At 44.7% G+C, this 17,178-nt stretch overlaps 1 protein-coding gene across 1 annotated transcript in view; it reads right to left on the bottom strand.

Moving 5' to 3' along the window:
* Nucleotides 1-2,635: 2,635 nt before the first annotated feature.
* Nucleotides 2,636-17,178, bottom strand: part of LOC133515510 (uncharacterized) — a 56,897-nt gene continuing 42,354 nt past the window's right edge. Inside the window, exons 36-56 of the mRNA XM_061848056.1 lie at nucleotides 16,438-16,524; nucleotides 16,057-16,138; nucleotides 15,766-15,939; nucleotides 15,413-15,496; nucleotides 15,089-15,207; nucleotides 14,203-14,435; nucleotides 13,744-13,934; nucleotides 12,897-13,040; nucleotides 12,578-12,758; nucleotides 11,470-11,691; nucleotides 10,926-11,187; nucleotides 10,242-10,389; nucleotides 9,629-9,769; nucleotides 8,145-8,359; nucleotides 7,815-7,970; nucleotides 6,174-6,363; nucleotides 5,037-5,173; nucleotides 4,069-4,304; nucleotides 3,343-3,551; nucleotides 2,959-3,145; nucleotides 2,636-2,771 (exon numbers count right to left, since the gene is read on the bottom strand). Of these exons, the coding sequence (XP_061704040.1) occupies nucleotides 2,648-2,771; nucleotides 2,959-3,145; nucleotides 3,343-3,551; nucleotides 4,069-4,304; nucleotides 5,037-5,173; nucleotides 6,174-6,363; nucleotides 7,815-7,970; nucleotides 8,145-8,359; nucleotides 9,629-9,769; nucleotides 10,242-10,389; nucleotides 10,926-11,187; nucleotides 11,470-11,691; nucleotides 12,578-12,758; nucleotides 12,897-13,040; nucleotides 13,744-13,934; nucleotides 14,203-14,435; nucleotides 15,089-15,207; nucleotides 15,413-15,496; nucleotides 15,766-15,939; nucleotides 16,057-16,138; nucleotides 16,438-16,524 (3,522 nt within the window). The 3' untranslated portion in view covers nucleotides 2,636-2,647. The remainder of the gene's footprint in view (nucleotides 2,772-2,958; nucleotides 3,146-3,342; nucleotides 3,552-4,068; nucleotides 4,305-5,036; nucleotides 5,174-6,173; nucleotides 6,364-7,814; nucleotides 7,971-8,144; nucleotides 8,360-9,628; nucleotides 9,770-10,241; nucleotides 10,390-10,925; nucleotides 11,188-11,469; nucleotides 11,692-12,577; nucleotides 12,759-12,896; nucleotides 13,041-13,743; nucleotides 13,935-14,202; nucleotides 14,436-15,088; nucleotides 15,208-15,412; nucleotides 15,497-15,765; nucleotides 15,940-16,056; nucleotides 16,139-16,437; nucleotides 16,525-17,178) is intronic.

Below are 17,178 nucleotides of genomic sequence, written 5' to 3' on the forward strand. Positions count from 1 at the left end.
ATCACGGTTCACGAGATACAGCCTGGTGACAGACGGACGGACGCACGGACAGCGAAGTCTCAGTAATAGGGTCCCGTTTGACCCTATGGGTACGGAACCCTAAAAAGAAATAACGATCATTAGACAGGCGATAAAGAAAGAAACAAATATTTTATTACAAAGTTTATTCATAGCTTGCATGAGAGTATTATTCTAAAACACTGTTTCTTTGACAGAGTAATAAAATAAAACATATATTTTCTTAATCGATATATCTTTGATGACAATTTATTCTGTGGATGCTTCAGGTACGTGGCTAAAATGTATACACTAAGCAATATAATTATATTAATTATATACATATTTGTTTTGTTAGTGTATTATATTTATGTTCTTAGGTAATTGTTATGACAAAAGACATAACTGATAGAGTTCAATGTAAAATTCTAGTATATGACAAAATGCCGAAAGACTGTCGAACTTACACAATGAAATGCCACTTAAATTATTCTATAAATATATTATACTGTAATTACTGTATAGGTTATGTAATTTCACATTTTACTTAAATTAAAAAATATAATTATATATTATTTAAATTTTAAGAACATTACGACATCACAAACTGCAATAGAATTAATTAACGCAGCGCTTCCACTGGACATAGTTTTCGTACATTGTGTGTTATCATTTCATTCAGCTGCGTGAATTAATAAGGTAGCCGTACAAGGTACACACAGTCAATACTCTGTAAAAACAAATATTAGTTATAGAATTTCAATAAAAACTCTTTTAAACACGAGTGGACAACTTAAGATAAATATTTAATTTCAGTTGCCATTATTTATTTATAATATAAATGCATACCTAATTTAAATGAAACATACCTATATATATATTTTACAAATAGTTATTGTTAAGATAAAAAATTTGGCTTAGCCAATGAGGCATATATAATGCTGTATAATACCTAGCTTTGAGCAAATAAACCACTGTCTAATATGTGAAGCTGGTAGGGTAAACTACCCAATGATTGGAGTTGTTGGCTTCATTTTAGTTAGACAGTCACTACCTACCTACTAACTACTGCATGGAAGCAAGGTTGAAGATGCAAAATTGAATAGTTTACCTACCCTATTAAAAATGGCCGCTGAGCACCAATTATTTCGTACATTAACGCCTCAAGTCTCTCTTAATATAATTAAGTATTTGTAAAAAGGAAATCCTTCAACTCCTTCAACTAATAATCCAAGGAAAGATCCAAGGGAAAAGATCATCCGTACGAAGACGTAACTCAGGGCTTAAGAATTTTCGAACATGGGTTAAACAGAGCGCACGTTCATTATTCCGCGCGGATGTGTCCGTGTAAAGTCAGTATAGCCCTCATGATAGCCGACCTCCGGTAAAGAAAAAGGAAATGCATTTCCGTTCTTTTTGTAGAATTATGATTAGTGATTGGAAAAACATTTAAGAGCATATTAATTAAGGAATCATTTAAATAAGGAAAGCTGCAATATTTTCAATATGTGGCAATATCATACATTTATACATAATATATACTTACTTTGCTAGACTGATGGAAGACAATCATTCATCGTAAAACTATCTATATTCCAACCACAAAACCAGTTCAAATTATAATAATTATTATTGCTATAAACATACTCGTAATGTTTGACATTGGGTAAGTCTATATTTTAGCGTATCGTCACGACACAACATTTAACAGACGTTGAGATTCGTGATTCGTCGTTTTATATTATACAGAGAAAGATATCAATCCGTTTCAGCAGATATATATCAATATGCGAACGTTATGCGCGGGCAGCAGCTGCACGGTGGGCTGCGACAGTAGCCGGGGTCGGCGACCCCGCTAGCCGGGCGCGAGGCAGCAGCGCGCGCGCAGCGAGCGTCAGAACAGCGCGTGCGCGGGCAGCAGCTGCACGGTGGGCTGCGACAGTAGCCGGGGTCGGCGACCCCGCTAGCCGGGCGCGAGGCAGCAGCGCGCGCGCAGCGAGCGTCAGAACAGCGCGTGCGCGGGCAGCAGCTGCACGGTGGGCTGCGACAGTAGCCGGGGTCGGCGACCCCGCTAGCCGGGCGCGAGGCAGCAGCGCGCGCGCAGCGAGCGTCAGAACAGCGCGTGCGCGGGCAGCAGCTGCACGGTGGGCTGCGACAGTAGCCGGGGTCGGCGACCCCGCTAGCCGGGCGCGAGGCAGCAGCGCGCGCGCAGCGAGCGTCAGAACAGCGCGTGCGCGGGCAGCAGCTGCACGGTGGGCTGCGACAGTAGCCGGGGTCGGCGACCCCGCTAGCCGGGCGCGAGGCAGCAGCGCGCGCGCAGCGAGCGTCAGAACAGCGCGTGCGCGGGCAGCAGCTGCACGGTGGGCTGCGACAGTAGCCGGGGTCGGCGACCCCGCTAGCCGGGCGCGAGGCAGCAGCGCGCGCGCAGCGAGCGTCAGAACAGCGCGTGCGCGGGCAGCAGCTGCACGGCGGGCTGCGACAGTAGCCGGGGTCGGCGACCCCGCTAGCCGGGCGCGAGGCAGCAGCGCGCGCGCAGCGAGCGTCAGAACAGCGCGTGCGCGGGCAGCAGCTGCACGGTGGGCTGCGACAGTAGCCGGGGTCGGCGACCCCGCTAGCCGGGCGCGAGGCAGCAGCGCGCGCGCAGCGAGCGTCAGAACAGCGCGTGCGCGGGCAGCAGCTGCACGGTGGGCCGCGCGCCGCCGCCGTGCCACGCCACGCACGTGCCGTCCGCGTAGCAGCCGAACAGGATCTCGCTGTCCAGGCTGTATGTTAAGCTGCGAGACGAAAACATGCATTACATATAAAACACCAAGTTACAGAAAATAAAAGTATAATTTTCTAATTAGAAGGGTTATTAAGCAGCCAGTTAAGCTCTAGCTCTCCTACTGCTTGTCAATTTTACATAGCTTCTGTTCGAGTGCGAGTAGCTTATGGAGGTTACTCGCCCTGCTACTGTCATACCTGACGACGCCGAGCGCGGCGGGCGCGGTGTGCGCGGGCGGCAGCACGCCGAGCGGGCGCAGGTCCCACGCGCTGTAGAACCGCACGGCGCCGCTGCGGTCCCCGCACGCTATTGCGTTCACGCTGACGCCCTCCGGCGCGTTCGAGTAGCATATGCATGTTACTCGCTCTGCTACTTTCACGCTACCTGCATTACATATGATTTTAATAGTAGAATGTTTTACTATATATTTCAAAACATGTTTTAATAAAAGTCCCCGTGTTTATTGTCGCGTCCTTCTCGTACGAGTCGTCGTGGGTGCGCTCGTCGGCGCCGTGATATCACACACGCTCACCACGACACGATGCCTGTGAGAGAAGTGTCCTAAACAAAGGTCAACTCACCAACAAACCGTCCGTTGACCGTGTGCACGCGTATCAGGGACTTGTAGTTCTCCGCGTCCTTCTCGTACGAGTCGTCGTCGGCGGTCGGCGCGCTGGTCGTCGGCGCCGTGACGTCGTGCACGCTGGCAACGTCGCACAGCGTCTCGCTGATCGCCACGTGTGTCACGGGCAGCATGTCGCGGTTGGGGAGCGTGCGGATATAGGTCAGTCTGTCGGGAAGATTTATTTTTAACTTTTCGTATACCTACTACAATCAACAATTTTTTAATGATTTTGAGGGTATATTTGAGAGTTCACAAATAAATAAATGATGCAAGTTGCAAGATTTCTAGTTTTAGCACTGAATAAGTAATAGTACTACCGTGTATACAGAAAATAAATTTCCTACAAAACCGAAGTTTGACAGCGATTCAGGGACCAGTCATACTGTCCCTATCTAATGTATGGCATTTAGGGTTGTCAAAATCGAAGTCATTATCGTATCTGTGATTGTGCACGCAAAGGGACGTCAAGTTGTGCCAACCCTAATAATTGCTCATAGCAATGCTGAGCCGAACGGAGGCGAGAAAGCCCGAAAGGATCAGTTTCTCGCTAATTTTAGTTGCAATGCAAGCAGTGGGGCACGTATAATTTAATATTTATCCCAAGAAGAAAAGGTTGACGTCGCCTGCTTCTTTGTTTACCGAATTGCTAATCTTAAAAAATAACGAGGGATAAAGATCTAACTTGTTCAAGTCCCACAGCACGATCTTGCCATCAACACTGGCGGTGACCAGCAGGCCGGCGCGCACGCACACGGCCACGTCGGCGACGAGCGCGGCGTGCGCGTGCAGCGCCAGCGAGCGCGCCCGCAGCGCCGCGCCGCCGCCGCGCCGCGGCCGCAGCGCCAGCACGCGGCCCGACGCGTGCCCGATGACGACGGGGCACGAGGCCGACGTGCACGATGTCGCCACTGCTGTTATCTGAACAGATCGTAAACATTTAAAACAGTCTGTACACGTATATAGTTGAATATTGAAGCACATTCGGCACATTAGACTATATACCTACCAACACCTACGTGACCTACAATAGTTAATTATTTTACAAGAGGGCAAAGTTGTCGTTTAACCGCTTGTGCCAATATTGATACCCGAGCAAGCGAGAGATTCCAAGATTGTTGCACAAGGGAGCAAAATGACATATTTACGGCGGGGGTATATATTGAATCATGAACAAAGCGAGGGGCTCTACAAATAGAATTCCGAGCGTAGCCAGTGGTTTGAAAAGTAGAAGTTTGAGCGTTGCAAGGGTTTCAAGTAGGTGCGAGGATGAAACAAATTTTGCCACCAAGTGAAACACAAAATGTTTCATCACACGAACGCGAGGAAAATTCTAACTGTAAAATATCAAACTAAATCAAATCAAATGAACGTTATTAAATCATTCAAAATCATCATTAGGGAACAGCTCAAAATTTGCATCAGATTACTTTGCCACACATGTGGATAAAATGCAACTTTCTTGTCCGTTTTTGAACAATTAAGAGAGCCTTTACTAGTTGGTGTGGTGAAAACATATATAGCACTAGGCAGGGGCAGAAGCCGCGGTGGCGTTTTCTATAAGCGATTATCACTTGGCTAGACACGCAGTTTTCTAGTTAGTAGATCATCATGATGAATATACTGGAAGTTCGCATGTCACTGGCAAATTACCTGGTCGAGTGGGGTTACTCGCAGCACGGGCTCGAGCGGCGCGTCGCGGCGTCGCTTGAGACGCACGACGCCATCCGAGTGGCCCCACGATAACAGAGCTAGACAGGTTTCGCCCGACGAGTTGCTCGAGACGTCACCTGCAATAGTAATATAATCACTGGGGTTTAAATAAATAAATATAAATAAATAAATATTATAGCACATTATTACACAAATTGATTAAGTCCCACAGTAAGCTCAATAAGGCTTGTGTTGAGGGTACGTAGACAACGATATATATAATATATCAATATTTATAAATACTTAAATACATAGAAAACACCCATGACTCAGGAACAAATATCCATGCTTATCACACGAATACATGCCCTTACCCGGATTTGAACCCGGGACCATCAGCTTCGTAGGCAGGGTCACTACCCACTAGGCCAAACCGGTCGCTTTATTTACATTCTGTAAATTGATATTTAGAAATAATTTGAGCAAATTCAGCTAGGAATTTTCTTGTATCCAAAATTGACGTAAAATGCGCCCTACGAGCGAGCATGCCCGGTGCTGTCGTCGGCGGCCATACGAGTACGTTTGTTGTAAGTGTGAGCGTGCGTTCCGCGGCCTTCGCAGTTTACCCGTTAGCATTGTTTGTTTGTATAGGAATGATGACACATGATGAATTTTATAACAAAATCTAGTAAAATAGATAGCGAATGAGCAATTTATCGCAACAGTGTGGTTATTAAAATAATATATGGAAATGATAAAAAAATATAGGACCTTAAAGTTTCAAAAAAAGGTTTTTATATTTCCACAAAAGAATAAAGTAAGGGTACATTTTGATTCCTTACATTTTATCCATAAAAATATTGTATAGCAAATATATACATAAACGCAATATTTCACCGACAAAATCGCAATTTTAATGTATTTCATACTTCAAGATGGGCTCTCGGCGACCGTGACGTCACGTTTGCTTATCGTTTTGTTGGGAGCGTTTCGCGAGTGAAGTACGACTGTCGGACTTTGACATTGTTTCTGATTTTTGTATCGCTTTAATGCAATGGGTCCCATAGACATTGAATCTAAAAACGAACCTGAACGATTGATACCATTAATAAAAAGTAGTCATCTATCCTATTATACCGTGATCAGCAGGCAGGGCCAGCAGAGCGTTGTGCGGCGGCGCGGCGGCGGCGGCGTGCGCGCGCTCGGGCAGCGGCGCCAGGCGGGCGGCGGCCAGCGCGCGCCGCAGCGCCACGCGCGGCGCGCCCAGCGCGGGCGAGCCGCAGTAGCGGCCCCAGCGGGCGCCCTCCACGCCCGCCCACACTTGTGGCTGCAATACATTGTTCGGACCTCAAATACGGTTCTGAAGCCGCAAAGGCAGGGTCGCCGTGTAAAGTTAGAGTGGCCTGTTTAGCAAAAAAAACCTAAACCGCAAAAACAATATAAGGTAGCATTTTAACTAAAGGATGGAAATTTTAACAAATCATTTGACATAAAGCTCATTTTACGGTTTAATTCGCGTAAGGTCAATTGGGGTAAATGCAACTATGGGATTATTGCACATTTTCGTTACTTCTCAAATTTAAAAATTGACCAGAGCGCTCTCGTTATATTCGTTATATATTCGTTACGTTACGTTTTATTTCCAAATAGTCATCATCATAATCCAAATTTCAGGCTTTTATCACAAGATGATGGGAGTTCTTGTAATTCACGTTGTTAAAAAAATGAATTCAAATACCAATAACTCCATATTTGCCTTTAACCCAGTGGACCTTACATGTTAAGGGGGTCCCTAACGCCAATGACCTTTCTGATGTTCTTTGTAGCTTATCATATTAACAGCAACGGCTATAAGCAGTATAGTGTCACATATTTACTTCAAAGTTCACTGTCTTCGAGATACTTGGCATCAAAGTTGAAAAATTTTAGGCCAAAAAAGTTACTGACCTTACCTTGTGTGTTAATTAGTTTAAAATTAAAATATCTGACCAGTTTTTAAAGACGTCGAAGACGAACCCAAATGTGTAGATTTCATAAATGTAAAATCCTTCACATCAATCCAGTAACGAAAAAAGTGTTTTATTATACAATATTTAAAAAAAAGTGTTCATTTATTTCAAAATCCGGCAGACCAGAATGGAGATAAAAGATTAAAGAATCGATAGCCGTCTGTCTTAGAATTCTATCTATAGTGCAAATGTAGGAGTAACGACTCAAAACTAGTTAAAAATCGATGTAAGCCGCGGGGAGCCCCTTAACGATATGCAAGGGAAGTATTTTTAAATAAAAATTTAACGATTGTTTGGTAATTGAAAAACTATAAATGATATAAGTACGGCTCGCTGATACGTCTCGGAGGACATTTAAATCTGTTTGTATGTGCGGATCATGGCCGACGCTATCTTTTCGGAAAACATCACGATCATAGAGCAAGATCCCGGAGCCGCCAGACCTTACTAATATTCTCATGAATAAAATGTATGGGATAATATAGTGTTAGTATGTACTTTTAATGTCTGCATACTTGCTATATTGGCCCGATGACCATTTGTCCGGTACAAGGTGCTAAAGTTAGGTAAAAATATTTCTAACTTTTCTTAAATTGTTATGGCTGATTTTTATGTATGTTTTAGAAAATATGCAGACATTAAAAGTACACACGAACACTATATTATCCCATACATTTTATTCATGAGAAAATAAGTAAGGTCTGGCGGCTCCGGGATCTTGGACTATAACTAGTAATTGCAGCTGTCATCGTCCCTGGTCATATTATACCTGTCTGTCAGTGGTAGGCGCCAGGTCGGGCGCGCGGTGCGGATGCGGCGCGCGCAGCAGCTGGCGCGGCGCCTGTCCGTACGTGCGGACCATGGCGGCCGCCGCCGTGCGGTCCACCTCGTCGGACAACATTTCCGGGTCGAAGCCGTAGTAGGTCTGCAAATAGCGAGTTTGTTTACTGGTTTAATTACTCGCTAAATCCCAAAACGATTCAGTTGAGAAAAGTAGTATTTGTATAAGACAAGCTTAGATGGTTACCGTTATCGTATATATATTTTTTGTTACACGACCGTCTCAATGTAACGTTTATTTGTGTTTAGGTTTACTTACGCAGTGCGGGAACACGTTGACGGCGTCGATGGCGGCCTGGCCGGTCTGCTTGTAGCCGAACACGAGGTCGATCCAGTGCGGCAGGCTCTCGGTGACCAGCGGCGCCTCGAGCGCCTGGCGGTGGACGAGTGTGAACAGGCGCGCGTCGGCCGCCCACGCTGGAAGTTCCACGTCGTCCACGCACGCGCCGCATTGACGCACGCCGAGATTCAAACCTGTGATTGATGATTTATTAAGGTTGGAGTCCTCCAGAGGACTCATAGTGACAGCGTTAGGTACTAAATACGTTCGACTCTGCGCTAGATTTTGCTGTCTCTACAAAGCAGGACTTTGACTGCAGTACTATAATTTAGTAAAAATATCTATCTAAAATCTTCTAGAATGATTAATTAATTGTCAGCATGTTTAAATTAGCATTGTGTATATTTTAAGAGTTACCAGTCACTCTAATAACAACAATAGTACAGTTAGGAAATGAGCTCCTTTACGTCGGTGGGCGAGTCGTTGGTGATGAGTCGCCACGTGGTCGCCAACGAGTGGAACGTGCGGTCCGGCATGTTGAAGTGTTACTGTTCCTTGTTAGATTAGATGTCACATAAGTCAAGTGTCAAGTCATATACGCTGATACTGCTTTCTTGGACCTTAGTGAGGAGTTACTGGACAAACTCGAGCGATTGCAAAATATTTGTATTCGATACATTTTCGGTCTACGTAAGTTTGATCATGTATCCCAGTTTCGATCTCAGCTTGGCTGGCTTCCGATTCGTCGTCGACGAGATGTGCATGTCCTATCATTGCTTTTCAATGTTCTATTTAATCCTGCTTCGCCACCTTACCTTTCCGAAAGGTTTAGTTATTTAGCTGCTGGTAGTGGTCATCGCCTTCGATCAAGCACCAATCTTTTACTCACGATTCCTTCCAATACGACGCGCACATACAAGAAATCCTTTACTGTCCATGGCGTCAAGTTATGGAACGAGATTCCGGTGTCCGTGAGGCAATCCCAATCTGTAGCATCACTCAAGGAGAAGCTTAAAAAATTGTGGCTTTCCGATACTTTGGTTACGACTTCCTAGTTCTTTGGAGTACTTCTACTTTTTTAATTTCCTTTACTTTTCTGGTTCGAATTCATATTTATTTATATTATATATTGAATATTTATTTATTTTTATTTATATATATATGTATGCATTATGTTATGGTTATTTTTCTATCTATGTATATTTGTATCAATGTGTATTCAAAACGTGCATTTCATTAATTTCAGTGATTGTACACTTTTGTTTGTGTTTGTCATTCATTCACCGTTACTTCTGTTTTACTCATTTCCTCAAAGGTTAACTGAAAGAGATCCCATACAGGGATAAGTTCGCCTTTGTTGTATTTAATTTACTCTGTAACTGTGTTTTTCGTGTTTTTATTTCTATGTACAATAAAGTATATACATACATACATACATACAAGTACCTGTACACGGGTACTACCTTCGTCGTTGTGGAACAGCTCGGGTAAGTAGTAGAGTTCGGGAATGAGCTCCTTCACGTCGGTGGGCGAATCGTTGGTGATGAGTCGCCACGTGGTCGCCAACGAGTGGAACGTACGGTCCGGCATGTCGAAGTTGTTGTCTGACGGGCAAAAAGGTTTGAGTAGTTATTATTAACACAGGAAAATTAAGGAACGGTTGCGTCAAGCCTTCTTTAGTTTTACTTATATCGTTTTCTGAGTACCCACAATACAAGCCTTCTTGATCTTACCATGGGACTTAGTCAATCTGTGAAAGAATGTCCTATAATATTTATATATTGAATCAGTCGGTGGGTTTTGGATTGGTGCAACCTAGCTCAACAAAATAATATTAGACCGCCAGCAGCCCATGTGGCGAGGAGTGAGTTTATATCCTAAGGATAGTCTAATTGAAAGTAATTATAATAATAATATTTATTATGTATGTATTAAGTCCTAGTTTTTCTGTTTTACGATGAATTCATCATTCAGCTATTCATAGCTAATCGGACTGAACCGCTCGCGTACCAGAATTTGAGAATATACTTTGTCACCCCTGATTATGATACTGATGATTGTGCGTGGGTCGCGTACCTTGGTAGTGCAGCAGCAGCTGTGTGAACGGGGGCAATCGCACGAGGTAGTGCAACACGCAGCCGGGGTTGGAGTACAACGATGCGTAGTGGTGCGGCTCGCGTGACGCTAGCGCGCCGCAGCCCTCTCGACGGGCTGCCTTTAGATCCTGAGGTTCAAAGTAAGATGCTGTCACAACAGATAGAAATATCCTGCCTATCTGCTCATAGCCGACTGGTCTGGTCTAGTGGGTAGTGACCCTGCCTATGAAGCTGATGGTCCCAGTTTCAAATCCTGATAAGAGCATATATTTGTGTGACGAACACGGATATTTGTTTCTGAGTTATGGGTGTTTTCATGTATTTAAGTATTTATAATTATATATTGTATATATCATTGTCTAGGTACCTACAACACAAGCCTTATTGAGCTTAGTGGGACTTAGTCAATTTGTGTAATAATGTCCTATAATATTTAGTTAGCTAAAATTAATCATAGAAAATAGACTAGACAGTTGAATGAACGCACTGGACTTACATTGCATAGAAAAGGGACTGGAAGGAAAGCATGGGCAATCAGAAGATAGGCTGAATATATGGCCAAAGTACAGAAAGTCCACCAAAAGAGATCTGAAACGGTTAGGAAAATACTGGAAACATAAGCTTTTTATTTATTTTATTGAACCCTGACTCTTATTGTACTTACGTTGTATGTATTGATATAATGCTGCTCCCTGTTCTTATTCTGTATCGCCATGGGCTTGCTTAGGTCTCTAAACGTGGCCGGGTCGTTAAGGTCCAGTATCCTGCTACTGTAGTCAGCTATCACGAACGGCAGGACCGGATACTGCATGAGGTCGTTGTAGGTGCGGCCCGCGAGGCCGTTGAGCTTCATGAGGTATTCCCAGTTGGTGATGGTACCGTTGCGCCATTGGTTCATGGCTTCGGAGAGGGTTTCGGGTTCCATTCTGGGGGAAAGATTTCAAATAAGAAACTTTAATAAGTAGACAAACAGACGGAATCAAGCGATGACGTGGTAGTAATAAGTCCATGATCTTATCGCGTAGGTAAATTCTTAGCGGTGTGCCGTAGGAACGCGGTCCCCGCAAAACGTCAGCAGCCACGCCCTGCCCTTAGCTAGGAACAACTCCGCTGCCCACTTCTGCAAGCACTTCCACTGAGGGTGGAATACGTCCTCTACCCTCCCTTAAGACGATGTTGCGATGAGAAGTCCATGACCTTGGCCTTACCTAGTAGGTAAATGCTTGGCGGTGTGCTGTAGGAACGCGGTCCGCTCGGCGTTCCCCGCGAACGCCAGCAGCCACGCCCTGCCTTCAGCTAGGAACAGCTCCGCCGCCCGTTCTTGCAAGCACCACCGTCGAGTGGCCACGTGGCGAACGTCTTCTAGCGCCCAGCTCAACGCCTCCTCGCCTTCCGCGTCGCCTAACGAGTCCGGAACGAAGTGAATGCATCTATAATAAAGAAAATACGTACATATAAAATACTAGTTTCTGCATACCATGAGAGTAGACGGGAACCACTGAATGACAACAATACGCTTAGATAAAATCCATTCTACTCATCCCTTTTTTTTTCAGCATTACCTTATCTCAGTACTTGTCTTTCGGGACCCTCCCATTCATGCTCTAAACTGAAGTACCCTTCGTCGGCCTACATTCCCTAAATGTCCCTACATTTTGGCTGTTTAATCAGTTGTTCCTTCTTGTTGATCAAGATTCCAGAAACACTGAATGTTTAAACGCGTTGTGGTATCTGGCATAAACATTAGATCTACTGGTCGATTACGAACAGTTCCACGTCGCATGGCACTTGCAGCAAAGAACCCGCGTGTCATCGGTCCGACCTATTATGAGCGATTACCTGCAGAAATAAGGACGGAAACATCCGATTCGATTTTCAAGCGTCGATTGAGAAACTTTTTGCTGGAGAACCCATTATATTCAATTAGTGAATTTTTTGACATAACTGTATAACTTATTTTTGCATATTTGACATTGTTTTTGTTTCTTGATTCTATTTCATTTTTATTTTATTATTGTTTTTCAATAAATTCTGACTTGACGATCCTTTTCAGGTGAACATTTCCATTTATTACCTAATTGTTGCTATCTGGATTATGATGTTATTTTTTGTCATTATTAGAATTTATTTTTGACAATCACAATATAGATTCATATAAATTGACATGAATGTAATTTGTAATGCAATCGTATGTTGTGTAATAAATAAATCTACATCTACATCTACATCTAATGGAGTTGGGGTCTTACTAGGGCGAAGAGTACGCTAATTTGTTTTCACCGGGATCTGAAACCGACCCCAAGGCCGTTATGTTACCTGTCGGTGAGCAGCAGCTCGCCGTCTCGCTCTCGCGCCACGGTGACGAGCGTGACGCGCGCCATATGGGCGACGGTCTCGTGCAACTGTAATCGCGCCACTAGCCCGCCGCGGAACCCTCCAGCGTCGCCCGTGATGCTGCGAAGAAGGACTGTGCTGCGCGCAGCTGCTTCTGCTAGTACTGCGATGCAAAATAAAATATTGATATTAGAATCTGATCAAATCAGCCTAGTTTTAGACTAGCCTACTAGGACCGTACACTAGGCGATGGTGCCCGTGACACGGGGTACGATTCCTGGGTGAATCTGTATGTACTGACCGGGCTTGTGCTGGTGGCTGGGCTTGAGGAAGCGCGGTTTGAGTGCGAGATGGGCGCGGCGGAGACGCACGCGCACGCGGCCCGGCGCCTCTGCGCCGTCTAGCTCCCATGACACGGGGTACGATTCCGGCTCGTGCCATAATGCTGCAAACAAAAAGTAACGTGGAAAATTTCAATTTCGTCTAAGAGTTATATATAGCTAAAAATATTCAAAAAAGGTTAAAGCCTTGCCCCTAGCTACCAAATACCCGGTACACTAGGAAATATGGACGCAAACAAGTTTAAAACAATTTGGAAGATTGTAGTCTACAGACAAATATACATGGTTCAAGACTTGCATGCAATTTTCGTTGCATTGCGGTATTTGGTCGATCAACCGAATTCATTGAGATTCAAATATTTTAGCATGTGTACCCTAAGCGTACGATCAGTTCCTTTACTTTTGGGTTCAACATGAAATCGGTACCGGCCATACCTTGCTCATGATTGAGAAGGTCGGCCAGTTGCTGCCAGCGTCTCGTGCGCCGTCTGCATAAGACTGCAAGCGCCGGTTACGCCGATATACGGTTAGGGTAAATACACACGCTTAAAGTCGCTACCGGTGCGCCTAGCCGAGTCAGCAATGGTTTTTTTTTATACTACGTCGGTGGCAAACAAGCATACGGCCCGCCTGATGGTAAGCAGTATCCGTAGCCTATGTACGCCTCCAGAGGAGTTACATGCGCGTTGCTGACCCTAACCCCCTCCCACCCTCGTTGAGCTCTGGCAACGTGACGTAATGATCTAACGATCATATCTTACATTTGCCTGCAACTTGAGATCATATCCTATGTGCGACCAGCCTTACCTTGCTCGTGAGTAAGATGGTCGGCCAGCCGTTGCCAGCGTCTAGTCGCTACGGCTGAAGAAGACTGCGAGCGCCGTAGAACTTCCATGAACGCCTTGCGTTCTCCGTTTTGCGTGTCTACTACGGCTCGCGTCGCTGCCATTGCTGACTCGGTTAGGCGCGCCGCTAGGGACTCCTTGCTGAAGATTACTCTGAAGCAAAGATCTTTCGTTAAGAATAAATTGGAAAAGACTGTCTTTGTTTGTTTATACATAGGTATCAGTGGCGTCGCGTCACAAATATTCGTAGGGAACCCGGAGCTAATTTTGGTTTCCTTTTCTCTATAAACCGATCCTGAAAGTACTCAACGGGCTGAAATTAGACAAGCCGGTGGGAATCGAGTTCTTTGAACGATCCGCCACTGATAGGTATATGTTATTATTAGCGCTCTGTGATGTCGAGCTTCGGCCTCGTACTTACTTGCCAATATTGGCGTTGTGGTTGTGGGCAGTCTTGGCCCAGCGCTCCTCATCCACTCTCAGTAGCGCTGCGGCCTCGTCTTGTAACGCCGCTCCGAGCCTGTTCTCGAGCCCATCTTGCAGCGCCACGCACCAGCCGCGCGCCCAGTCAGTGATGGCGAGTTCAACGCCGTCGCTGCCGTTCTCGGCTAGCGTATGCATGTGACGCAGCATCAGGAGCAGGTACACTGCCAACTGACATACAAGTAAGTTGAGCTCAATAATTAAATAGACAGTTAATATTCCCTCAACTTATGATTGTAAAATTGTAAAAATCGCTCGAATCGTAATTCTTCATAAGGTTATTTTAGTTATTATACGTAGGATCTATTACGAGTAAAGCTTAAACTTTTGGTAGATTATTATTACCTTACCACAATTTCCATTTTACTTTGAAAGGCATGGTAAAAACATATTTTACTTCTATACGTTGATAATCAGTTAATTTTATACACAAAAAGATTGTCTTCCTCATACTCTTTCACATTTTCTCTTTATTTCAATAAAATGTTAAAACGCAGTTGGTAGGGTACTCTAATTGACTGTAAGGCGAACTTCACATTAGAAGCGAATCCGCAAGCCGCTACGGTGTGCCAGCGGTGTGTATAGCGAGACATGCGCTGTCTTGCTCACACATCGGACTGGCATGTGGGTGATGTGGGCATGCAACAGCCTGATAACCTTTCTGCCAGGCAGTGCAGGCTTGAGCAATTTGAGCATTGTGGCACGCAGTGCGCGCAGAAGGTGCGGTAGAAGCGTGCCGTGCTGGTGCACCCACTATACTAAATTGGAAAAGAATCTCAGCAACAGTGTGAAAACCGTAAACAGGGCTAGTTGAGGATGATTACCTTTCTGCAAGTTGGTGGAGGCTTGAGCATGGTAGCCACGTGTGGAGCTGCGTGCAGTGCGCGCAAAAGATGCGGTTGGAGCGCGCGTGTGCCCGGGGCTGGGGCGCCCACCCACCATACTAGATAAAAAAAATAGCCATAATTTTAAAATCTTCACCAGTAGTTTTAAATTGGGCTTTTTGAGAGCAACTGCGCTAGTTAAAAAAAAAAGAGTTTTCCATATATCTCATGTGACAAGACAGTAAACAAAATCAAAGTAACTATTAACTCTCTGACAAACGTATTCAATTAAAAAAAACAGCGTAGTTTAGTAATTGGTAATACCTAGTTCTCGTAGAGCACGCAGCCATCCATCTCCGCCCGAGCCAGCCCACCACGCCCGCCGCGTTGGGAGACCGCCGCTCACGGCTGAGAACAAAAACCATTACTAAAATTTGGTCAATCAAACGTTTGACTAGGAAGTTATTCAATCTATCACAGTCCACCCCCAATGCTCTTGGACTAGGAGTGTAGCAGTTAAAAACCAGCAAGTTTTCCATTGAAACTATTACGATCCTCGGCAGTTAATAAGCCAACTTAAAAAGGAGAGACGCGTGATACGTTATGAGACAAAATGGACATATTGTGTGCGTTATCGTTTTGTTTATGTTACTGACTTGATTTACGAAGTGACTTACCAGCTATAAGCATGACTAGTAGCTGTTCCACTAATTCGCCCTCGGAGTGGACCGGCAGCACGGGCGAACGCGACTGCAAGAAGTTCACCGCCGCAGTGACAGTGGCTAAATGTCGAGCTTCCAGTTCCGTTTGGGATATTCCCTCTGTACCCAGCGATACCGCTGATGAGAGAACTGCGGAATAATTTACTACTAAGATTAGGTTTAGTTTTCGACATAAAAGTATAACAATATAAAGCGGTGTTAAGTGTATTTTTCACAATAGAATTTTCTAGCAGCTAGAGAACGTACCATTAGTGAAGTAATTGTTATACTTCTGACGCGCGCGACTCGCTATATCCAAGTGGTCTAGTTGTGCCACGAACAACGATACCTGCAAGTTTTACGCTGTTTTGAACTTTTCATAAAAACCCAGAAAAATATATCCACATCAGTCCTTTCATATTTCTTGGGGCAGCTATCTCCCGCAAAATCGGTTTTAGTCATATCTCATCTTCATACGGTTTTCTAAAACAGTACCTTTATTTTTACCAGCTCAGAAATTTTTGGTTCAAATCAGTCGCACTCAGCCAAAACTTCAGACACCACGTAGTCAACAAATAGTTCAGTTGCCTCTGTAGATGCACGCTATAAGGATGATATTCACGTTATAAATGTCGAAATTTTGTATACCTGGGCAGCGCGTGCCGCTCGCTTTACGTTCTCGCTTTCGGCCGTCAGTTCCACATATGTCAGCATATGATGCATATCCGTGATTATCTATGGACAATACACAAAATTCATTTAAATGTTCCGCTAGAACTAGTCTTAACGCTCTCAACGCTACGTCGACCGCAGCGGCCCAAAAAAATTGAGTACCTATACTCCTAGAGGCCACTATGATTTTTTATAACTTTAATAGCAGTCCATGTCGTCCGCCGGCGGCAAACAACATACGAGTGCAGCAGGTAACTATATTTTTTTACGCTGGCGGTCCACAAAAACTTCAGTGAAATTTCATCAGTTTAAATTGACTTTACCAGCAAGCCATGTGTGCGGCCGGCAGGATAAGTGTAAACTTTACCGGCAGGCCACGTGGTTTGCAATTATCCCACAAAAATCAAAATAAATTTCATCTTGCGACTACCCTTGTTCCTCGGACGAATTTAATTTATCACGAGAATAAACTACAAAATAACAGCGCTAATCACAGCACGTTATCATTGCGCTACTACCAAATACCTTTAACTTAGCGGTGAAAGAGTTAATTAGAACCGCATAAGAAATGCCTGATCGGAGAGTTCTAGTTAAAAAGATAATGCTGTAGCTTGCTGCAACATAGTACCTGCATGTGGTGGTATGACTCGAGCGCCTTGACCTCGAGCCGGGCGGGCAGCGCCCCCATGTGGGACAGGTAACGCCCGTCCGTTGAAC

The sequence above is a fragment of the Cydia pomonella genome, chromosome 2, assembly GCF_033807575.1.
Source record: "Cydia pomonella isolate Wapato2018A chromosome 2, ilCydPomo1, whole genome shotgun sequence".
Classification (NCBI taxonomy): domain Eukaryota; kingdom Metazoa; phylum Arthropoda; class Insecta; order Lepidoptera; family Tortricidae; genus Cydia; species Cydia pomonella.